The sequence below is a fragment of the Nyctereutes procyonoides genome, unplaced genomic scaffold (genome assembly GCF_905146905.1).
Source record: "Nyctereutes procyonoides isolate TBG_1078 unplaced genomic scaffold, NYPRO_anot_genome, whole genome shotgun sequence".
Classification (NCBI taxonomy): Eukaryota; Metazoa; Chordata; class Mammalia; order Carnivora; family Canidae; genus Nyctereutes; species Nyctereutes procyonoides.
In genome coordinates, this window is record NW_026575052.1 from 13,137,845 (window position 1) to 13,157,418 (window position 19,574).

At 51.7% G+C, this 19,574-nt stretch overlaps 2 protein-coding genes across 9 annotated transcripts in view; both read left to right on the forward strand.

Annotated features, from left to right (window-relative positions):
- The window catches only part of SMPDL3B (sphingomyelin phosphodiesterase acid like 3B), a 31,674-nt gene extending 19,379 nt beyond the window's left edge, over positions 1-12,295 (forward strand). For all 4 annotated transcript variants that reach the window (XM_055332383.1, XM_055332381.1, XM_055332380.1 and 1 more), the window contains 6 exons: positions 3,306-3,403; positions 6,976-7,119; positions 8,104-8,276; positions 8,611-8,791; positions 8,874-9,007; positions 11,781-12,295. In XM_055332383.1, the coding sequence (XP_055188358.1) occupies positions 3,306-3,403; positions 6,976-7,119; positions 8,104-8,276; positions 8,611-8,791; positions 8,874-9,007; positions 11,781-12,146 (1,096 nt within the window). In that variant the 3' untranslated portion in view covers positions 12,147-12,295. The remainder of the gene's footprint in view (positions 1-3,305; positions 3,404-6,975; positions 7,120-8,103; positions 8,277-8,610; positions 8,792-8,873; positions 9,008-11,780) is intronic.
- Positions 12,296-13,076: 781 nt separating this feature from the next.
- Positions 13,077-19,574, forward strand: part of LOC129513924 (acid sphingomyelinase-like phosphodiesterase 3b) — a 33,706-nt gene continuing 27,208 nt past the window's right edge. For 2 of the 5 annotated variants that reach the window (XM_055332389.1, XM_055332388.1), the window contains exons 1-3: positions 13,342-13,480; positions 16,885-17,063; positions 17,896-17,989. Coding sequence is in view for 1 of the 5 variants with exons in the window: in XM_055332384.1 (XP_055188359.1) it covers positions 13,188-13,480 (293 nt within the window). In the remaining 4 variants the exon portion in view is untranslated. Of the gene's footprint in view, positions 13,481-16,884; positions 17,064-17,895; positions 17,990-19,574 lie in introns of all 5 variants that reach the window. The other 3 variants (XM_055332390.1, XM_055332384.1, XM_055332386.1) reach the window with 3 other exon arrangements.

The window sequence follows — 19,574 nt, forward strand, 5'->3', positions numbered from 1 at the left end:
CCTGTCCCCCTTACTCCCGATTCAGAGAGGATGCACGTGAGGCTCAACCTGCCCAAGGGACAGTGGGCCTGGCTGGCCCCACAGCCTGTGCCCTTGACTCTGTGTCTCCTAGCCTTAGCAGAACGCACCTCTCTCTGAGGCTGGGGACGCAGTCATGGCACATCTGGTATCTGGAGAGCTTCTGGCTTTTATTTTATTTTTTTAAATATTTATTTATTTATTTGAGAGGCGGGGAGAGAGAGAGAGCACAAGTAGGGGGAGGGGCAGAGGGAGAGGGAGAGAGAAAACCCCCAGCAGACTCCCAGCCGGGGTGGAGTCCCACACTGAGGCTTGATCCCCTGACACTAAGGTCATGACCTGAGCTGAAGTCAAGAATCAGAGGCTTGGGGATCCCTGGGTGGCTCAGTGGTTTAGCGCCTGCCATTGGCCCAGGGCACGATCCTGGAGTCCCGGGATCGAGTCCCACATCGGGCTCCCGGCATGGAGCCTGCTTCTCCCTCTGCCTGTGTCTCTTTCTCTCTGTGTGTCTATCATGAATGAATACATAAAATCTTAAAAAAAAAAAAAAAAAAGAATCAGAGGCTTAACAGACTGTGCCACCCAGGTGCCCCGAGAACTCCTAGATTTTAAGTCAGGGGAATGAATACTGGGGTCATTCCCACCAGGGTTTAGGGACTCTAAGCCCTAGAGATCCACATGAAGGGAGGGAAGAAGGGAGGGAGGCTGAAAGTGGTCCTGGCTTTGGCACCAAGTGTCCTGGCTGCCCTGGCCTTGGGGGTTCTCACCGGTCAGAGCACTGCTCTGCTGAGGATAGCTTGTGGGGTGATTTCTACTCAGCCAGACTCCATTTCTGCTCCTCATCCAAGAATGCTGCTGTGAGTCCTCCAGCTTCCCTCAGAACTGGCTGTCCTTGTCACTCATGGTCCCGGCTCCTTTCTCCCTCCCTTGGCAGGTGGCCTGTCTGGTGCTCAGCCCTGGGTAGACACTGGGGAACTGAGATGAAAGAAACCTGGAGCTCCCGGTCTTGTTGGCGTTACAGACAAACGCATGGACCATCATATCCCTGCCAGGAAAGAGGGGGGCACTGGGGGTGTGGGAGCTTTTCCAGGGCACCTGACTCCATCCGGCTGGTTGGGGGAGGACTTCTCACAGGAAGTGGCAACCAGGGAGCTAGGGGGGAAGGTTGGCAGGCGCTCTGACTTCCTGCTCCCTCGTCCAGCCTCCATGGACACTTGCACAGGACAGGATCAAACCCATCCTGCCCCCAACTGTCTGCTGGTCTGGTGTAGGAGTGACCGGGAATGACCCTCAGATGGACCCTGTGGTCGGCAGCGGGAGGCTGCAAGGCTGGACACTTCAGAAATGTGCAAGTGTCTCAGGAGGGGCCTGGGCGGCTCAGGAACCAGCGTAAGAAGAGAGTGAGCTTTAGGCTGTGACCCTGAACTCTCCCTCCTAAAGGGATCTTGCTCCGGCAGCCTCTGGATTTTCCAAGGAGGGGCCCTGGGAGGAACACGTAACACTCTGAAAGTCATGATCCCTCTGGGAAAGGCGACTGCTTTGGGATATTCACATCCTTCCACAGAAACATCATGTTTCCTAGAAATCTCTGACACCTAGAGGAGGTGTATCATGTTGAATGAGATGACCTTTGGGACCTTTTATAATTCAGTTTCTAAAAAGTTTTTTTTTTTAATTTTTATTTATTTATGATAGTCACACAGAGAGAGAGGGGCAGAGACACAGTCAGAGGGAGAAGCAGGCTCCATGCACCGGGAGCCCGATGTGGGACTCGATCCTGGGTCTCCAGGATCGCGCCCTGGGCCAAAGGCAGGCGCCAAACCACTGCACCACCCAGGGATCCCCCAATTCCTAAAAATTTAACTTCTCTGGATGAATTGCAATCCCTTAGGGGTAGGCTGTAGAAACTGGAAGCGTTTTCTAAAAGAAAGAATTAGATCCTCCAAACTAGAAAACAACGGGGAGGGGGTGGTGAATTTTGTTGTCTTTGGACCTGCTGGCCTGTCCCTAGGGAGGCCAGAGTGAATAGGTGCCTCTTGGGGCCCTAGGGAGTGTGTCAGAGACAGAGCAGTGTGTAATGCGGGTAAGCACTGACTGGAGCCAGCCTCCACCACTTTCTGGTTCCACAGCTTACCCAGAATTCTCCACCTCTCTGTGCCTTGTTTCTTCATCAAATAAGACTAACAATCGAACCCACGCTGGGGGGCTATCATGGATAACTAATCAGGAGATGTAGGTACAACACATCCCTGCACAAAGCAAGCCAGGGTGAGCTGCTAGTAACAGTATCAGCACTACTATGCTAATTAACTTCTGTGGGGGCTATCGAGGCAGCAGCTGCTTCACCCCATTGGGTCCAGCAAGGTCCTCAGACTTTAGATTGTTGGGGCTCCTACCCATCCCACACTTCACCTTTCCCCTTACTCCTCCCCTGCTCCCTGCCCTTGCTGTGCAATTTTTTAAAGCCCAATGTGGGACTTGAACTCATGACCCTAAGATCAAGACCTGAGCTGAGATCAAGAGTCGGATGCTTAAATGACTGAGCAATCCATGTGCCCGTTGTTGTGCATTTCTGAGTTGGAGGCAGGAATTTAGGGCCAAACAGGGGATTAAATGGTCCTGGGGCAGGTCCTGGATCTGTCCATAGAGTAGGATGAACTCTAAGCTCTGAAGCCAGTTCCAAACTCCTTAGAACCCTTGGGATACAGAGCGGGACTCAGAGATGGCTTTTCCACCCCAAGGTCCCTGGGGGTTTGCCAATCCCCAAGCTTCCCTCTTTACATAATAATATTAATTGCAACCTAGCAGCTACTATTTTTATTTTACTTTATTTTTATTTATTTTTTAAAGAGAAAGGAGAAGAGTTTTATTTGAGCCCAAGATAGGATAGCTGCCTGGGAAATATGCTCTTTGCAAGGAAGAAAGTGGTTCCATGAGTCTACATTTTATATCCTCCCCTTGCCTTTTTAAAAAATCCTCCCCTTGCCTTTTTAAAAAATCTCACAAATACTCTAGGAGTAGGTACCATTATCACCCCTATTTGGCAGACGAGATCACGAGGCTCAGAGAGGTTAAGCAGCCAGGCCAGGGACCCACAGCAGGTCAACGGCAGAGCCCAGGTTTGAACTCTGTCCTGCATGACCCCTGCCTCCAGGCCAGCCCTTGCCTCACAGGGGGTGTCTGAGGGGCAGTTCCACAGCCCATTTCTCATGGCTGAGCTGCCCCTTTCCTGTCTCGTGCCCCTTCCTGAGCTGCCCACACCAAACTGGCTCGGTGGTGTTTTGCAGTGATAACACCCCTCATGTGCCCAACGAGAGGCTGGGAGAAGCAGCTGTGCTGGGAATTGTGGGGCGCCTGACCAGGCTCATCAGAGAGGTCTTTCCAGGTAAGACCCTGCCCTCGTGCTCCCCCTTCACCCTCCCCCCCCAACCCCAGCATTTCCAGAAGGTGGAGCAGCAACAGCGGTAAGATGTGGGGAAAGAACCTTCAACCACTGACCATGCTGGCTGCTGGCCAGGCCCCGGGCCAGGCTCCTCACAGAGATGGATGGTTCCTCCGCTTTGGACAACCCTGCGAGGAACACGAGCCATCCCCGGCCTGTGTTTACACGCAGGTTCCTACTAAGGGGAGCGCCTGACCTTCACTGCCCTCTGCCCCAGCCTGTTTTACACGGGCTCACAGCCCTTCCCAGAGCACCTGCAGCTGCATGGAGGCGCGGTGGCCTGCTGGGTCTCACAGGGACTCACGCACATAGCCCTGTGTCCTGCTCTGCTCCCGGAGCTCCCACTCACCGCCCTCAAACCACCCCGGCTCCTGGGGCCTCTGGGAGATGCTCCTTTCCAGCCAAGGTGCCGTTCTTGGCGCTCCCAAGGTCTCCAGGGCCCAGGAAAGCAGGCAAAGCCTGTGGGTGATGAGGGAGGCAGTCCCATGGGACCTGACAAGGAGAGCGGGATCTGCACGCCCCATCAAAAGGCCCCCCAAAATGTTTTTAAGCAGACTGGGCCAAACACAGGGTGCTGGGGACTGACTCAGGCTCTCAGGCTGCCAGTTGGGGGCCGGTCAGAGCAGCCCGCTAGCCCCCAGCCCTACCTCCTCCGAGTTGGGGCACCTCTGCATCCTCTAAAGGTCTTACTCCCGGATTCCCAGGACCCAGATATAGATTAATGATAATAAGTCATCGCTGCAGCAGTAACTACATGTGTCTGTGTACTGAGTGCTAAGTGGCAGGCACTGCTCTCAAAATATTATATGCTGTGGCTCCTTCATTGTCGTGATGCTCCTGGAGAGAAGTGCTATTAGGATTTCAATTTTACTGGTGAGAAATGTGAGCCCTGGGAGTCAAGTAAACTGGTCAAAGTCATGTGCCAAGGGCAGCGACACAAATCCTGGTTTGAGCACCACTCTTATCCATCACTCCCGCTGCCGCTGTAGGAGGGGCCCTGCTCTGCTGTCACCATCCCACATCTGTCCTCGAGGCAACCTTCTCTCTGCCACCTCCTTCCCTGGACGTGAATCATTTCATGCAGAGTTGTCTGGATGTGTAGCTAAGGCACCTGGGGCTCAAATCTAGTCAGTTTCTAGGGAGGGATTCAAACTCAGATCCAACTCTGAGCACTCCTTCCTCTGCTCCACATGGGCTTCCGGAATAGAAGGGAAATAGTGGACAAGAAAATGCTTTACATGCTCATTACTATGAGTTCACACGCAGATGTCAATTAGAAGATCCTCTAGTTTATTACACATGTGCACATTTTTACTGAATTTCCTAATATCCAACATGCCATCAACTGCAACGTGCATCATTATTTTAGGTATTGCTCAGAAAAACATGCTTGTTAAGGTATGACGGCGCTCTCTCATGGCCTCAGGGGTAAGTCACAGCCCACCTGCAGGGACATTAAAATAAGAACATAGGAGAAGCACTGAAATGAGATATTATCTTATTTGAGAGTTATAGCAACACAGGCCATGCAGAACACTCTCCATTTTATAAATAAGCCGAATCACAGAGAAGTCAAAGCAAATTGTTAGAGAGGAGGAAGGGACTGGAAGTTGATATCTAGGGTCCACGTCATGTGTCATGTGATCTTTCTGCCATGTGCCTACTACCTGCTTTTCCCATCAGAGTCACCGTGAGCGCTGGCCCATCTGCTCCAGCACGGCTGAGTGGTGTGCACAGGTGCACTAGGCAAACTGAGCCTGCTCCTGACTCAGGCTTATCAGTTCCAGGGGGGCCATGCCCCAGAGATTCCATTTTCTGTCTGCGCAGAAGGAGGAAAATAATGGTACCCATCCCGTACGTTGTTGTGAGGATTCAGTAAAGCAATCCACTCACTCATTTAGCCAAAAAGTATTTACTGAGGGTCTACTGTGAGGGAGCTTTCAAAGGAACTTGGCTGTGAGCTAGATGCCAGGTTGTGCTTCTGCGTGTAGGGTGGCTTCTCACCATGCCCAGCACAAAGCAGCAGCAATAAAAGGGGAGAGCTTCTTTCTCTTCTCATCTGTCCTTGGAATTCCAGGGGTTTGTGTTTTTTCTAAATGGATTCTTTTTTTTTTTTCAAGATTTATTTATATTTTAGCATGGGGGGGAGTAGAGAAAGAGAATCTCAAACAGACTCCTTGCTGAGCATGACCCCAAGATCATGACCTGAGCTGAATCCAGTCTGAATCTTAACTGACTGAGCAGCCCAGGTGTCCCTCTAAATGAATTCTTTTTTTTTTTTAAATTTATTTATTTATTCATGAGAGACATACAGATAGAGAGAGGGGCAGAGACATAGGCAGAGGGAGAAGCAGGCTCCATTGCAGGGAGCCTGACGTGGGACTCGACCCTGGGTCTCCAGGATCAGGCCCTGGGCTGAAGGTGGCGCTAAACCACTGAGCCACCCAGGCTGCTCTAAATGGATTCTTAAGGGCTACCAGCTAGTGGCATGTATGTAAAAGGGGTGAGGTTTTTCGGGGCCGTTATGGAGATGGCTTCTGGGTTTGCAACGATTCCTGATGGGAATGTTACAACCTCCTCCTTCTGCAGAGCTTTCAGCACTCCCAGATCTTGTAGGCTCCGCGGGGCAAAAAGTTTGTGAAAACTTCCCAAGTGGGAATTAGAGGCTCCAGCCTCCCTCATTGGTTCAAGGTCACTCCCTGGGGAATGCCAAGCTCATGAAAGGGCACAACCCTGCCCTGAGCTCAGAGGACTTTTTGGTTAATTGTCCAATATTTATTGAGCAACTACTACTTGCCAGACATAGACGTAAAATAAAAGCAGGAATGAGGTTCCTGGCAAGGAGGAAGTGACTCTGATGGGTTCCCCTCCCTGAGGGGTCATCCACAAGCCACTTCCTACTCTGACCCCTGTCCCTCCTCCCCCCATCTCCATTGCACACTTCCACAGCAAGTGGCTCTTCCCTTTTTGTGACAGCCCTCACACCGCTATTAACTCAATACCTGTCAACCCTATAGCCCAGCAAGGTCCCTGGGACTAGGACTGGGTGCCTGGTTCCCGGGGCTACGCATCGGTCCCCACGAGGTGTTCAATAAACACCTGTTGAATCACAAATGTGTGAAACTCCTAGGGCTCCCAGAGTGAACCAGACCCCTTCCTTAACAGGAAATGGACCTGGAATTGCTAAGAACAAGCAGCTCACATTACCCAGGGGCTCACAAGGGATATGACGATCATTTAGGTCTTCTAGCTTTCTTCTCATCCTCTGATGTTTCCTTCCAAGCGGGAAACTTTCCTCTGGGAATGGGGTTAGGAGCTGGAATCAGAGAACTCACTGTTCTTCCTACCCAGATCTGAGCAATGCTGAGCCAGATTGTACTGAATGTTGTTCTCTGCCTGTCTCTGTATTTGTGCTATGGCCCTTGGTTCTTGATGGCCAGTGGCAGACCAAAAAGTACTAATTCCCCCCAAACGCTTTCACATAAATATATTTATATGTCTCTTTTTCCTCCCAGATACCAAAGTCTACGCTGCTCTGGGAAATCATGACTTTCACCCTAAAAATCAGTTCCCACCAGGAAACAACAACATCTACAATCAGGTAGCGGAACTGTGGGCACCCTGGCTCAGTAAGGAATCCATCGCTCTCTTCAAACAAGGTACTAGCACCATTTGCAACTAGAAGCACCTACTTGTCTGCCAGGGTCTGGTCGAATTGTCTTCACAACGACCCCAGGAAATAGGTACTGATTTTATCCCCAGTTTACAGAAAAGGAGACAGAGGCTCGACGATGTCGAGTCCCTCGGCCTAGGTCGACCAGCTTAGAGGTGGCCTACTTGAGAGCAGAATCCAGGGCTGACTCCACTGCCCGTGCTCTCCACGGCACTGGGGATCATAAGTGAATGTTTATTGAGCATTTGCTGGTGCCAGGCACTACTCTCAGCATATTCCAAAACTCCTCATGGAAACAAAGGGGCAGCAGTCACCTCCAGTTCAGCTAGGGTTTCCCACCCTTGGCCCGAGGGACATCTTGGGCCAGATAATTCATTGTGGGGGCCATCCTATGCATTGTAGGATGCTTAGGGGATTCATGGATGCTAGATATGAGTAACCACTGGATACAGTAACACCTTCCATTGCCAATACAAAAATTTCTCCAGACACTGCCGAATATTCCCTGGGGGACAAAATCAGTGGCTGAGAACCACTGATCAGAGACACAGCCAGCCCAAGGTGACCCTGCCTACTCTTCCCTGTCCTCAGTCCCCACTGGTCAAACCCACCCAGAGGCCTGCTGATTTAGTCCACAGAGAGTTGAGTGAACAGGGTTGATGGTGGATCTGCAGGGGCAAATGCATCTTATTGTAATGCACATTATAGAAAGGAAGAAACCAAAGCCCAGAGAGGTGAAGTAAAGATTTTCCCAAGCTGCACAGCTAATAAGTGCTAGAGTCAGGACTTGAGCCTAGGCAGCGGGCCTCCAGAGCCCCTGGTCTTGCTCACATGCCCCTCCTATGGGGACGATGGGAAGAGGGGATGCAAGGGCAGGAGGAGGTGGGAGTGACGGGGAGGGACACAGAAGCGTGTCTCATCAGAGGCAGGGGGCCGGCCCTTCAGATGCTCTCTGGCTGTGACACCTTAGGTGCCTTCTATTCCGAGAAGTTGCCAGGACTGAGTGGCGCTGGGCGAGTCGTGGTCCTCAACACCAATCTGTACTACAGCAACAACGAGCAGACAGCTGGCATGGTGGACCCCGGCCAGCAGTTCCAGTGGCTAGAAGAGGTGCTGACCAACGCATCCCGAGCTAAGGAGATGGTAAGGCTCCTGCCTCCACCTGCTACCTCTCTGGGGTGGACTCTGAACACGTCTCCCACCCCTGTTCGACCTCAGCCTCTCGCACGAGGTGCCTAGCTCACGGAGGGTCCTTCATCAGCCTGGCCCCGGGAGGGGGCTTCTCCTGTCCTTGTCACAGCCTGTGAAAAAGAGCAGGGTACCCCAGGTGGCAGGCTCAGCACGGGCAAAAGTACAGAGGTGGGAACCACATGGGGGAAAGCCATGGCTGGGTACTCAGTGCTGGAATCTGCCCCGGGAGTGGGCTGGGGGTAGCTTTGAGCATCCCTGAGCCCCCTGGGCCACCCCATCCTTGCAGGTGTACATTGTCGGCCACGTGCCCCCGGGATTCTTTGAGAAGACACGGAACAAAGCGTGGTTCCGGGAGAGCTTCAATGCGGAATACCTGAAGGTGGTCAGGAAGCACCATCGAGTCATCGCAGGGCAGTTCTTCGGGCACCAGCACACCGATAGCTTCCGGATGTTCTATGATGATGCAGGTACTCGATGAGGAGGACAGCTGCCAGCCCACCCCCTCCCACTCTTGCCAGGCTCTCAGGCCTGCTATCTCTCTCCTGAAAGGTGCCCCCATCAGTGTCATGTTCCTTACACCTGGAGTCACCCCCTGGAAAACCACCTTACCTGGCGTGGTCAACGGGTCCAACAATCCAGGCATCCGGGTATTTGAATACGACCGAGCCACACTGAGCCTGCAGGTGAGGGGCCCTGGGTCTGCTGGGGCCAGAGCGGGAGGATGGGGAGGGACCGAATGTTTTACCGTCTTGCCTAACTCCTTCCAGCTGATCCACTCTCCTCTAGAATTTGGGTTTAGAACCCCTGAGCCACTCCAAATTCTGCAACCAAGTCAGGTCAATTCTTGGTCCCCAGATCTCCCTTCACCCCAGATCACAGCCTCCTACCTGGCCTTCCTACCTCTAGCCCTGCCCTGTCATAGCTCATCTACTCCATACTACAGAAGGCACTAATCTTTTTAAAGCCTTTTCTCTCTCCTGCTCAAAAACTTTCAGTGGCTCCCCAGTGCCCACAGATAAGCTGGATCTCTTTGGCCTGGTATTCAAGACCTCCCACAGTATGACCTCATGCCCATTGCCTACCTCATGCCTGCACCGACTAGGCCTCAGCCAAAGCAGGCTCCTAACTCATCAAGCAATCCCTCATCTCCTGGGAACTGCTTGTGATTGTTGAAATGGCGAAGAAATAGCATTCCGTAACTTTTTCTTTTTTTTTTTAATTTATTTATGATAGTCACAGAGAGAGAGAGGCAGAGACACAGGCAGAGGGAGAAGCAGGCTCCATGCACCGGGAGCCCGACGTGGGATTTGATCCCGGGTCTCCAGGATCGCGCCCTGGGCCAAAGGCAGGCGCCAAACCGCTGCGCCACCCAGGGATCCCTCGTAACTTTTTCAACAAAATGTGCTATAAGCATCTACCATGAGCCAGGTTGGGTTCAGGAGTTAGAGAAGTGAACAGCTTTCCCGCAGCTGACATTCTTACAGGAGGCACACAATAAATAATAAAGGAAAGTTAAGCATGGCATGGAAAGAAGCACTAAGGACAAAGCAGAGTGAGGAGGCAAGCGGGCTTGTTGTCGGGTGTGTGGCACATGCACGTGCATGCTGTGAGGTCGGTGGGACTGGAGTGCCACCAATCGGGTGACATTTGAATTCTGAGTAAATTGAGGGTGGGAACCAGGTGAGGATCTGGGGAAGGTGGAGGAAAGAGCAAGACTAGAGCGCCCTGGGTGGGAACATGCGTGGTGTGTCAGGGAAGAGCAAGGTCTGTGGCTGCAGAGGAAGGCCCCAAAGGGAGAGTGGAGGGACGAGATCCTGTCAGTCATGATTAGGACTCTGGATCTGGAGGGTTTGGGGCAAATATTCTGGCTTAGAATTTTAGAAAACCACCCTGTCTGCTATGCAGAGAACAGGCTGTAGGGGGCAAGGGCAGAAACGGGGGTGATGATGAGTTAGGGGGTGACCCCACAATAACCACTGAGAGGAGACGGTGGTGTGGGCCAGGGTGTGGCAGTGGGGCAGTGAGATGCCTCAGATCCTGCATGTAGGCTGAAGGCCGCGAAGACAGGATTTGCTGGTGCCTGGATGAGGGTGTGAGAGAAAGAGAGGAGTCAAGGTTTTGGCCTCGGTGCCTGGAAGGGTGAAGCCACCCTTTACTGAAATGGGATCACTGTGGGGGGAGCAGGTTTCAGAAGGAGGAACAGAAGTCTGGTTTGGGACCTGTTTACTTTGGAAGGTCTAAATGGTGTCTTAGTGAAAATGTCTGAGCTGAGGAGGCAGCTGGGTATTCCAGCTGGATGCCCAGGAAGAGGTGGGTGTGGAGGTTTAATCCAGTTGTTGAGGGAGGACATTTAAAACTAGGGACTGGGGCAGCCCCAGTGGCTCAGCGGTTTGGAACCGCCTTCAGCCCAGGGTGTGATCCTGAAGACCTGGGATCGAGTCCTGCACGGAGCTCCCTACAGCAGGAGCCTGCTTCTCCCTCTGCCTGTGTCTCTGACTCTCTGTGTCTGTCTTATTTATTTAATAAATAAATAAAATCTTAAAAAAAAAATAAAACTAGGGACTGGATGAGGTAAGCCAGGTCAGGTCCTTGATTCTAGAGTCAGTGTGCATGTAGAGGTCTGACATGTTTCAAGAGTGTGGCCTGTTGACCACATGGGCACTCAGAGGGCCTCAGCAGAGGAATCCCAGGCTGGCTCCCCACGCCCCCCACCCCCAACATGCCCTACATCCTTCTCAGGGAGGGAGTCAGAGGGTTTGAATCCCGGCTCCACCACTCATGAGATTTTTGACCTCTTCCCGCCGCCTCCACTCATCTGTAAAACGGAAGTAACAGTACCTCCCAGGGTTTGGAGAGGACCCGCTAAAATAATGTAACGTGCCTACGGGGAAGCTGCCATCCATACAGGCAGCTCTTCCTACCCCACTTCTAGTGACCTGAGGCAGGTCCACAAAGGTTAAGTGGAAAGCAGGGAACAAACAGATCAACCTTTCCAGAGTCTAGTTCTGAAGATACATGCGATCCCAAACCCTCCTCAAGCACAATTCCACAACCTCTTTCAGCCGGGCACCCCATCCCGCTTCTTCAAGTGGCTTTTTATCCATTACTTCTGTAAATATTTACTGAGCTTCTCTGGGTACCTGGGACAGAACATGTGGAGGCCGCCGCGGGGTTAGCAACCTGGATTCCAGACCCCACCCCTGCCACTAAACACCTGTAGGGCCCTGGACAAATGAATTAACCACTTAGGCCTCAGTTTGCCCATCTATGAAATGGGGGTCATAAGGTCAGTTCCCTCATCGGCATAGCGGGCCTACCCGGTAAGTAGGAAATGCTAACCGAAGGCCGGCATTGTGGGAGCTGTAAAGAATCTGGGGGCAAATGCGAGGTGCGGGATTGTGGGGGTGAAAGCTGCCAGCTGCTCACGGCCTGCCCTCCCCCGCGCCCTCCCTCCAGGACATGGTGACCTACTTTGTGAACCTGAGCCAGGCGAACGCGCAGGGGACCCCGCTCTGGGAGCTCGAGTACCGGCTGACCCAGGCCTACGGGGTGCCCGACGCAGGCGCCCGCTCCATGCACGCGGCGCTGGGCCGCATCGCCAGCGACCCCCGCGCACTGCAGCGCTACTACGTCTACAACTCGGTCAGCTACGAACCCTCGGCCTGCGAGCAGGCCTGCCACGCCGAGCAAGTGTGCGCGCTGCGCGAGGTGGCCTTCGACGCGTACGCCGCCTGCCTGCGCGCCCCCGGCACCGCGCCCGCGCCCCGGCTCGCGCTCCTGCTCGCGGCGCCGCTGGGCCTGCGCGCGCTGCTGCCGCGGTGACCCGGGGCCGGCCCGGAGCAGCCGCCGCTCGGGGACCAGGCCCGGAGAACCCCCCCCTCCCCACCTCGGCACGGAGTTTAAAAGTTTCATTGGAAAAACAATGCTCAAAAAAAAAAGAAAAAAAAAAAAAAGGAAAAACAATGCTCATCGAGCATCCTATGCTGTGCGTCTTTCCTCTTAGCATAGAAGTAATGTGGTTTTTTTTAAGATTTTATTTATTTATTCATGAGACACACACACACACACACACACACACACACACACACACAGAGAGAGAGAGAGAGCAGAGAGACAGGCAGAGGGAGAAGCAGGCTCCGTGCAGGGAGCCCGAGGCCGGACTCGATCCCTGGTCTCCAGGATCAGGCCCTGGGCCGAAGCGGCGCTAAAGCGCTGCGCCACCGCCGCCGGGGGAGCCCTATGGATAATGCTGAATGCAACTCCCCTGCGCAGTTTGTGAACGGGTCTTGCAGGTTCCCCCCCACCCTGGCCTCCCCGCGTGTGGATGGTCCGAGTAGTACCGTGGGCCTCCAGGGAGGGGCGCCCCGCGGGCCCGTGCCCTCGGGCTCCACGGGCGCTCGGCCCGCTCGAGGCACACCCGCTTTGCGAAGTCCCGCCGTCGGGGAACAGAACCGGCCTCGCTGTCCTGCGACCGCGCGGATGCGAGGGGTCGCAGTCCCAGCGCGGGCGCCGCTCTCCCGGCCCTTCCGTCGTCTCCATCGCAAAGCGAGGCGAAGACAAGTCCGGGGAGGCTAAGGACGGACGGAGTGGCCGGGCGGTCTTCGGGCCCAGCGGCCCTCGGGCGCGGCGGGGCCGGCCTCCCGGGGCGCCGACGGGCGCGGGCAGCGCCGCGGGCGCCCCCAGCCGCGGGGTCCGCGGGCCTCGCTCCTCCCCGGACGGGGCGGGGCGGGGAAGTCCCGCCCAGGAGGCCCGGGCCCTGGGCGGCCCCTAGGGCTGCGCCCGCCTCCTTCCTGCCGCCGCGACCCCGGGCCCCGAGGGCGGGCCTGAGCCCAGAGGAGGAGGAGGGGGAGCGGCTGGCGGGTCATGCCCTGGTTGCCCCGCGCCGCGCTCCTCTGGGACGTGGTCCTGGGCTTTGGGGGCACCGCCGCCTTCCTGATCGACCTGGGCGCCGACCTGTGGGCCGCGGGCCAGTACGTGGTCAGCGGCCGCTACCTGTGGGCCGCGCTGGTGCTGGCGCTGCTGGGCGTCGCCTCGGTCGCGCTGCAGCTCTTCAGCTGGCTCTGGCTGCGCGCCGACCCCGCCGGCTTGCACGCGCCGCAGCCCCCGGGTCGCTGCCTGGCGCTGCTGCACCTCTTGCAGCTGGGCTACCTGTACAGGTGAGCACCACGCCCTCGGGGAGAGGGAGGCAGGCGCCTCGGGCTGCTAGCCCCGGGGAGGGCCGCGACGCCGCGAAGGGGGCGGGAAGGGAGGATGCGGACCCAGGAGAGGAAACTAAGCCCTGTGGGCACTGCTGCCCACAGGTGAGCTCCCCGCCCCTAAAGCCTCAGAGCCCAGGCCGGCAGACAGCCCTCTGAGCTCCTCCTCTAGCCCTACCCTCCTGCCAACCCTGGGGAAGAAACTGAGGCTCATGGTCTGGAGTCAGGCCTCTCTGGGCTCCAGTCCTCGCTAATTCACCGTCTATGGCCTCATGCCTGCGTTCTCTAAGCCTTTTTCCTCTTCTCCGAAAAGGCAACAGTGATGTAGAAACAGGTCTGGCAGGCGGCCTCTTGTGGGGAGTGGAGGCAAGAGCTGAGGTGCCTAGTATGGTGCTGGGCTCTTGGTGGGCTCTAGGGTATCGGCCGACTCCTTATATTTTCCATACAAAAAAAAAAAAAAGTTCCTTTTTTCCCTGGGTGGGGCCTCAGGCAGTCACTGGAGCCTCCGGGTCTCAGTTTACTCATTGCTAGTGGGGAAGGACAAACAGTGTATGTTCTCATTCATTTGGGGAATATGAATAATAGTGAAAGGGAAGGGAGAAGAAATGTGTGAGAAATATCAGAAAGGGAGACAGAACATAAAGACTCCTAACTCTGGGAGATGAACTAGGGGTGGCGGAGGGGGAGGAGGGCGGGGGGTGGGGGTGAATGGGTGACGGGCACTGATGGGGACACTTGACGGTATGAGCACTGGGTGTTATTCTGTAGGTTGGTAAATTGAACACCAATAAAATTTAATTTATAAAATAAAAAAAATCATCATTATGAACTCACAGATGAAATATTTTCAGTGTTCCAATCCACTGGAATTATTATTGATGCTCACACATCTCAGCTTTGACCTATGGGAGCCTTTTCAGTTTGGCTCCTGAATCCTTGTGACACACCTGCATGGTCTCGAATAGATTTTTCTTAGTTTCTGGTGTAAGATGTTCCAGACCATTGCACATTTCCTCTCTAGGAAGTTTTCTCTTTCCCAGGGAGCCCTGGAATCCTGTGGGAAATAGTAGTAAGAGACCACAGTCTGGGGAACAAAGGCTTTTGAGGGTGGGGTGGGCTTGGGGGCTGCCCTGGATAATGAGGCAGTTCAGGTAATCCATTAAGTGCTTTGAAGAAAAAAGCCAGAACAGTATAATGAACTCCCCATGCCCATCTACCAGCTTCAACCAGCTATTAGCTCACCTGGCACAAAGCAAAAATCCCAACACTGTGACCTGAGGCAAGTCACATTGAGCCTCAGTGTCCTCATCTATAAAACGAGAAGGATATTCCTTGCTCCATCTTCTGTGTGATATGGCTCAAACACAGCGGAGCCACCTCTTGAATTTATAAACCAGGTACTAATCGATGCCCAGAAAGGAAACAAGTTGCCAAGGTCATCAATCTGTGTTTTTCTTTTTCTTAAAGATGCATGCATCTATTTTAATTTATTTATTTTATTTTTTTATTTATTTCATTTTTTTTAAAGATTTTATTTATTTATTCATGAGAGACACAGAGAGAGGCAGAGACACAGGCAGAGGGAGAAGCAGGCTCCATGCAGAGAGCCTGACGTGGGACTCGATCCATGGTCTCCAGGATCACGCCCTGGGCTGCAGGCGGCGCTAAACCGCTGTGCCACCGGGGTTGCCCTACATGTGATTTTCTAATTGCGTGCGTGTGTGTGTGTGTGTGTGTGTGTGTGTGTGTGTAAGACAATTTTATTGGGTAGAGTAGCCACTTTCAGTTTTATATTGTACTGATTACTTCTACCAGTAATAATCAGTATGAATTGGATAATACTGATAGAATTTTTTAAAAGATTTTTTAAATTTATTCATGAGAGACAGAGAGAGAGAGAGAGAGAGGCAGAGACAGAGGCAGAGGGGGAAGCAGGTTCCATGCAGGGAGCCCAGCGCAGGACTCGATCCCTCGTCTCCAGGATCACGCCCTGGACTGAAGGTGGCACTAAACTGCTGAGCCACCCGGGCTGCCCCGATAGAATATTTTAAGGATTTATTTTTAACTTATTTCTACCTGCAACATGGGACTTGAACCCACAACTCCAAGATCAAGAGGTTCGTGCTCTATCTACTGGCCCAGCCAGGTGCCCCCTACAGAATTATTTCAATTTCGGAGAGGCCTTTTTATGTGGCAGAGCACCCACAACTATTTCATGCTCAATCTATTCAAGTCTTACAGCTAAAAACTTGAAATCAATCTTTGGAATATTTAAACATTGTTTACAAAATTAATTAAACATCCTGAGATCCCTGGGTGGCTCAGTGGTTTAGTGCCTGCCTTCAGCCCAGGGCTTGATCCTGGAGTCCCGGGATCGAGTCCCACGTCAGGGTCCCTGCAGGGAGCCTGCTTCTCCCTCTGCCTGTGTCTCTGCCTCTCTCTCTCTCTCTGTGTCTCTCACGAATAAATAAATAAAATCTTAAAAAAATAATTAAACATCCTTAAAATTTTAAACCTCAAAGTTTTGGTATGGCTGATTCTTCTGAGTACTTCAGATCTCTTAAAGAAGAGACAAAATATACAAAAATGATGTTTTCTTGTGAGGCTAATGTTGTTTAAGCTTCAGAACTCCTAGTCCTCACTCTCTTCCAGGGCCCCTTCTTTTGTCTGGATACATATTTACTTTCATACTTTAGCATTCTTTTTCTTACATACAGACACACAAATTGTATTTTATTTTTTAAATTAATTTTTTTTTTTAAAGTAATGCCTACACTCAGCATGTGTCTCAGACTCAAGATCTGAGATCAAGAGTTGTATGGCTTACCTGAACCAGCCAGGTACCCTGGGGCATACAAATTGTATAAGCCTTAGGTCCCACAGAATCTGGATCCTCCTGCCGCCACCCCCACCCCTTGCTTCCTTGGATCACTGCCTTATTTATTTTGTTATTCTCTTAGAGTTTCTATAAGACTATTTTTATTCCTCTCTGGGCTTTCAAAAATCCCATCAGACTGAAAAGAAAAAGAAATGTCATCTTAGTCCAGTTGAAGTTATTGGATCTGGGTCTTTAATCAATCAGTTCTTGGTCAGGACTCAAGACTTGCTTGTGCCAGTGCCAGGAGACTGTCAGCAGGCCATGCATGATCTTCTTTTTGTTACGTCTCTAAGACTTTTCAAGTCATACCTCCACATAGGTTTTAGTTTTTTTGTAACTTTGTGTCTTTCCTCAAAATCATGGGTTGTCCATCTAACTTGGGCAGCATTATATAACTCACTGTCCTGTTTGATAGCACTGATGGGGACTTTCACATTTTTGAAAATTCATGTATTCCTATTAATACATTATTTTGTTATATTAATAGGACCACCTGAAGGCTTCACTTCTTAGAAGAGGAAGTGAGTTCTGTGGAGTTAGCAGGATTTGAGGATGGTCGGCTAATTGGCTCTTGTTGTCCTCACCTACTTACCCATTCTGCCCACAGTTCCCTTTGTCTGAACTATTCGGCTCCTTACAGGCCTGTGAGTTTCATCCCTTATCCAGGTGGGAACAAGTACACATGTATACTTCATGAATAGACATCTAACTAATAAAAGAAGCAAATATGTTACTCATATGTGTTAACATTACTTATTAAGATTAAAAAGTTAGAGGGCACTTGGCTGGCTGAATCAGTAGAACATGTGGCTCTTGATCTCCGGGTTGTGAGTTCAAGCCCCATGTTGGGTGTAGAGCTTACTTAAAAGAGGAAAAAAAAAAGGAAAAAGGTTAAACATATTCTATAATAGTCGCTATTTTTTTAAAGATTTTATTTATTTATTCATGATAGACATAGAGAGAGAGAGAGAGGCAGAGACACAGGCAGAGGGAGAAGCAGGCTCCATGCAGGGAGCCCGACATGGGACTCGATCCCGGGTCTCCAGGATCGTGCCCAAAGGCCGGCGCCAAACCGCTGAGCCACCCAGGGATCCCCCTATAATAGTCACTATTCTTGCACTATTCTTTGTGCGTTTCAACCAGTTTTTGTACTCTTTTTCTAATTGGGACTTTCTTTTTTTTTTTTTAAAGATTTTATTTATTTATTCATGATAGTCACAGAGAGAGAGAGAGAGAGAGAGAGAGAGAGAGAGGCAGAGACAGGCAGAGGGAGAAGCAGGCTCCACGTAGGGAGCCCGACATGGGATTCGATCCTGGGTCTCCGGGATCGTGCCCCGGGCCAAAGGCAGGCACCAAACCGCTGCGCCACCCAGGGATCCCCCTATAATAGTCACTATTCTTGCACTATTCTTTGTGCGTTTCAACCGGTTTTTGTACTCTTTTTCTAATTGGGACTTTCTTATTTGTGTTGTCATTGTGAACTCATGGCCTTTCACAGATTTAAATTTTCCAGTAACCTTGGCAGCAGCAATAATAAAATAATCATCATATTGTTACGGATGCCACGGTTGCCGCATCTTAGCTGGTGAAAGGTAAGTTCCTTTGTCCTGTCAGTGCTGCTAATGCTATTTATAGCCTTTTGGCTTTCTGACAACAGGAGAGGATGTTCCCATGCCACAATGCCATACAGTCTGATTTTTTTCTTCTTCCTCCAAGCCATGGACTCAGCGTCCCTCCTCTGGGTGGAAAACAGCACACATGAGCCTTTTGAGAGTTGTCTGTGGGTGGGGGCTGCTGCTCTTGGAGTCCTCTTAGTAATCACTCAGCAATGACAATAGTTAATTTTTTTAAAGATTTTACTGATTCAATTGAGAGAGAGCACGAGTAGGGGGAGCAACGAGGCAGGGGGAAAGGGAGAGGAAAAAGCAGGCTCCCCGCTGAGCAGGGAGCCCAATACAACAAGGGGCTCTATCCCAGGACCCTGGGATCATGACTTGAGCTGAAGGCAGATGCTTAACCGGCTGATCCACCCAGTGCCCCAATGATAGTTATTTTTTAAGGTTAGAAGTTTTCATTTATTTTTCCAATTTAACATGGAGTGCTATTACCTTACATTTGTTACACTGGCAGATAATTTGTGGATAGCATTGCTTGCTTGTTTTAATATTGAGGGGAGGGCATCCGATTGGCAAAGACTTAGAATCTGGGCATGTCGCTGGGTCAAAGGGCAGGATCAAAAGGTCCTGCTTTGGGACGCCTAGGTGGCTTAGCAGTTAAGTGTCTGCCTTTGGCTCAGGTCATGATCCTGGAGTTCTGGGATCGAGTCCTACATCGGGCTCCCTGCGTGGAGGCTGCTTCTCCCTCTGCCTTTGTCTCTGTGTCTCTCATGAATAAATAAACTCTTAAAAAAAAAAAAAGGTTCTGCTTTATTCACTTAATCTTCACACAGTCAAATGAAGTAAGCACTCTTAGCATCCTCATTTTACAGATGAAGAAACCGAGCTTCCCAGCCTTCTCCATACCATAGGCTCATGGGCAAAATAATGCTTATACAGCACACTGGATGAAATATTCAAGGCTGACAGGAGCCAAAGGTACAGGGTGACCAGTAGTCCCCGTTTGCCCAGACTTCCCCAGTTTTAAAACTAAAATAGGGATCCCTGGGTGGCACAGCGGTTTGGCGCCTGCCTTTGGCCCAGGGCGCGATCCTGGAGACCCAGGATCGAGTCCCACGTCGGGCTTCCGGTGCATGGAGCCTGCTTCTCCCTCTGCCTGTGTCTCTGCCTCTCTCTCTCTCTGTGACTATCATAAATAAATAAAAATATAAAAAAAATTATTAAAAAAAATAAAAATAAAACTAAAAATATTTTGTCCTGGGAACCCTTCCAGTCCCAGTCAAACAAGGTAGTTAGTCACTCTTGCAGAGGTGTCTGGCCAGGGGTCTCTGGCAGCCCCACAGCCAGCCTGCCTGGCTGACCTCTGGATGAATACCTCCTTGCTCTTGTAAACTTAGTGGTGCACTGGTGTGAGACTGAGCAATCAGCCTGAGATCCCAGAGCTAGTAAAGAGAGGAGCCAGCATTGAACCCAGCCCTATGTGACTCCTGAGCCTAATGCTTAACCACAAGCATTGTCCTTCCGTCTTCCTTTATGCCCATCCCCTCAGCCTTGTCAGTAC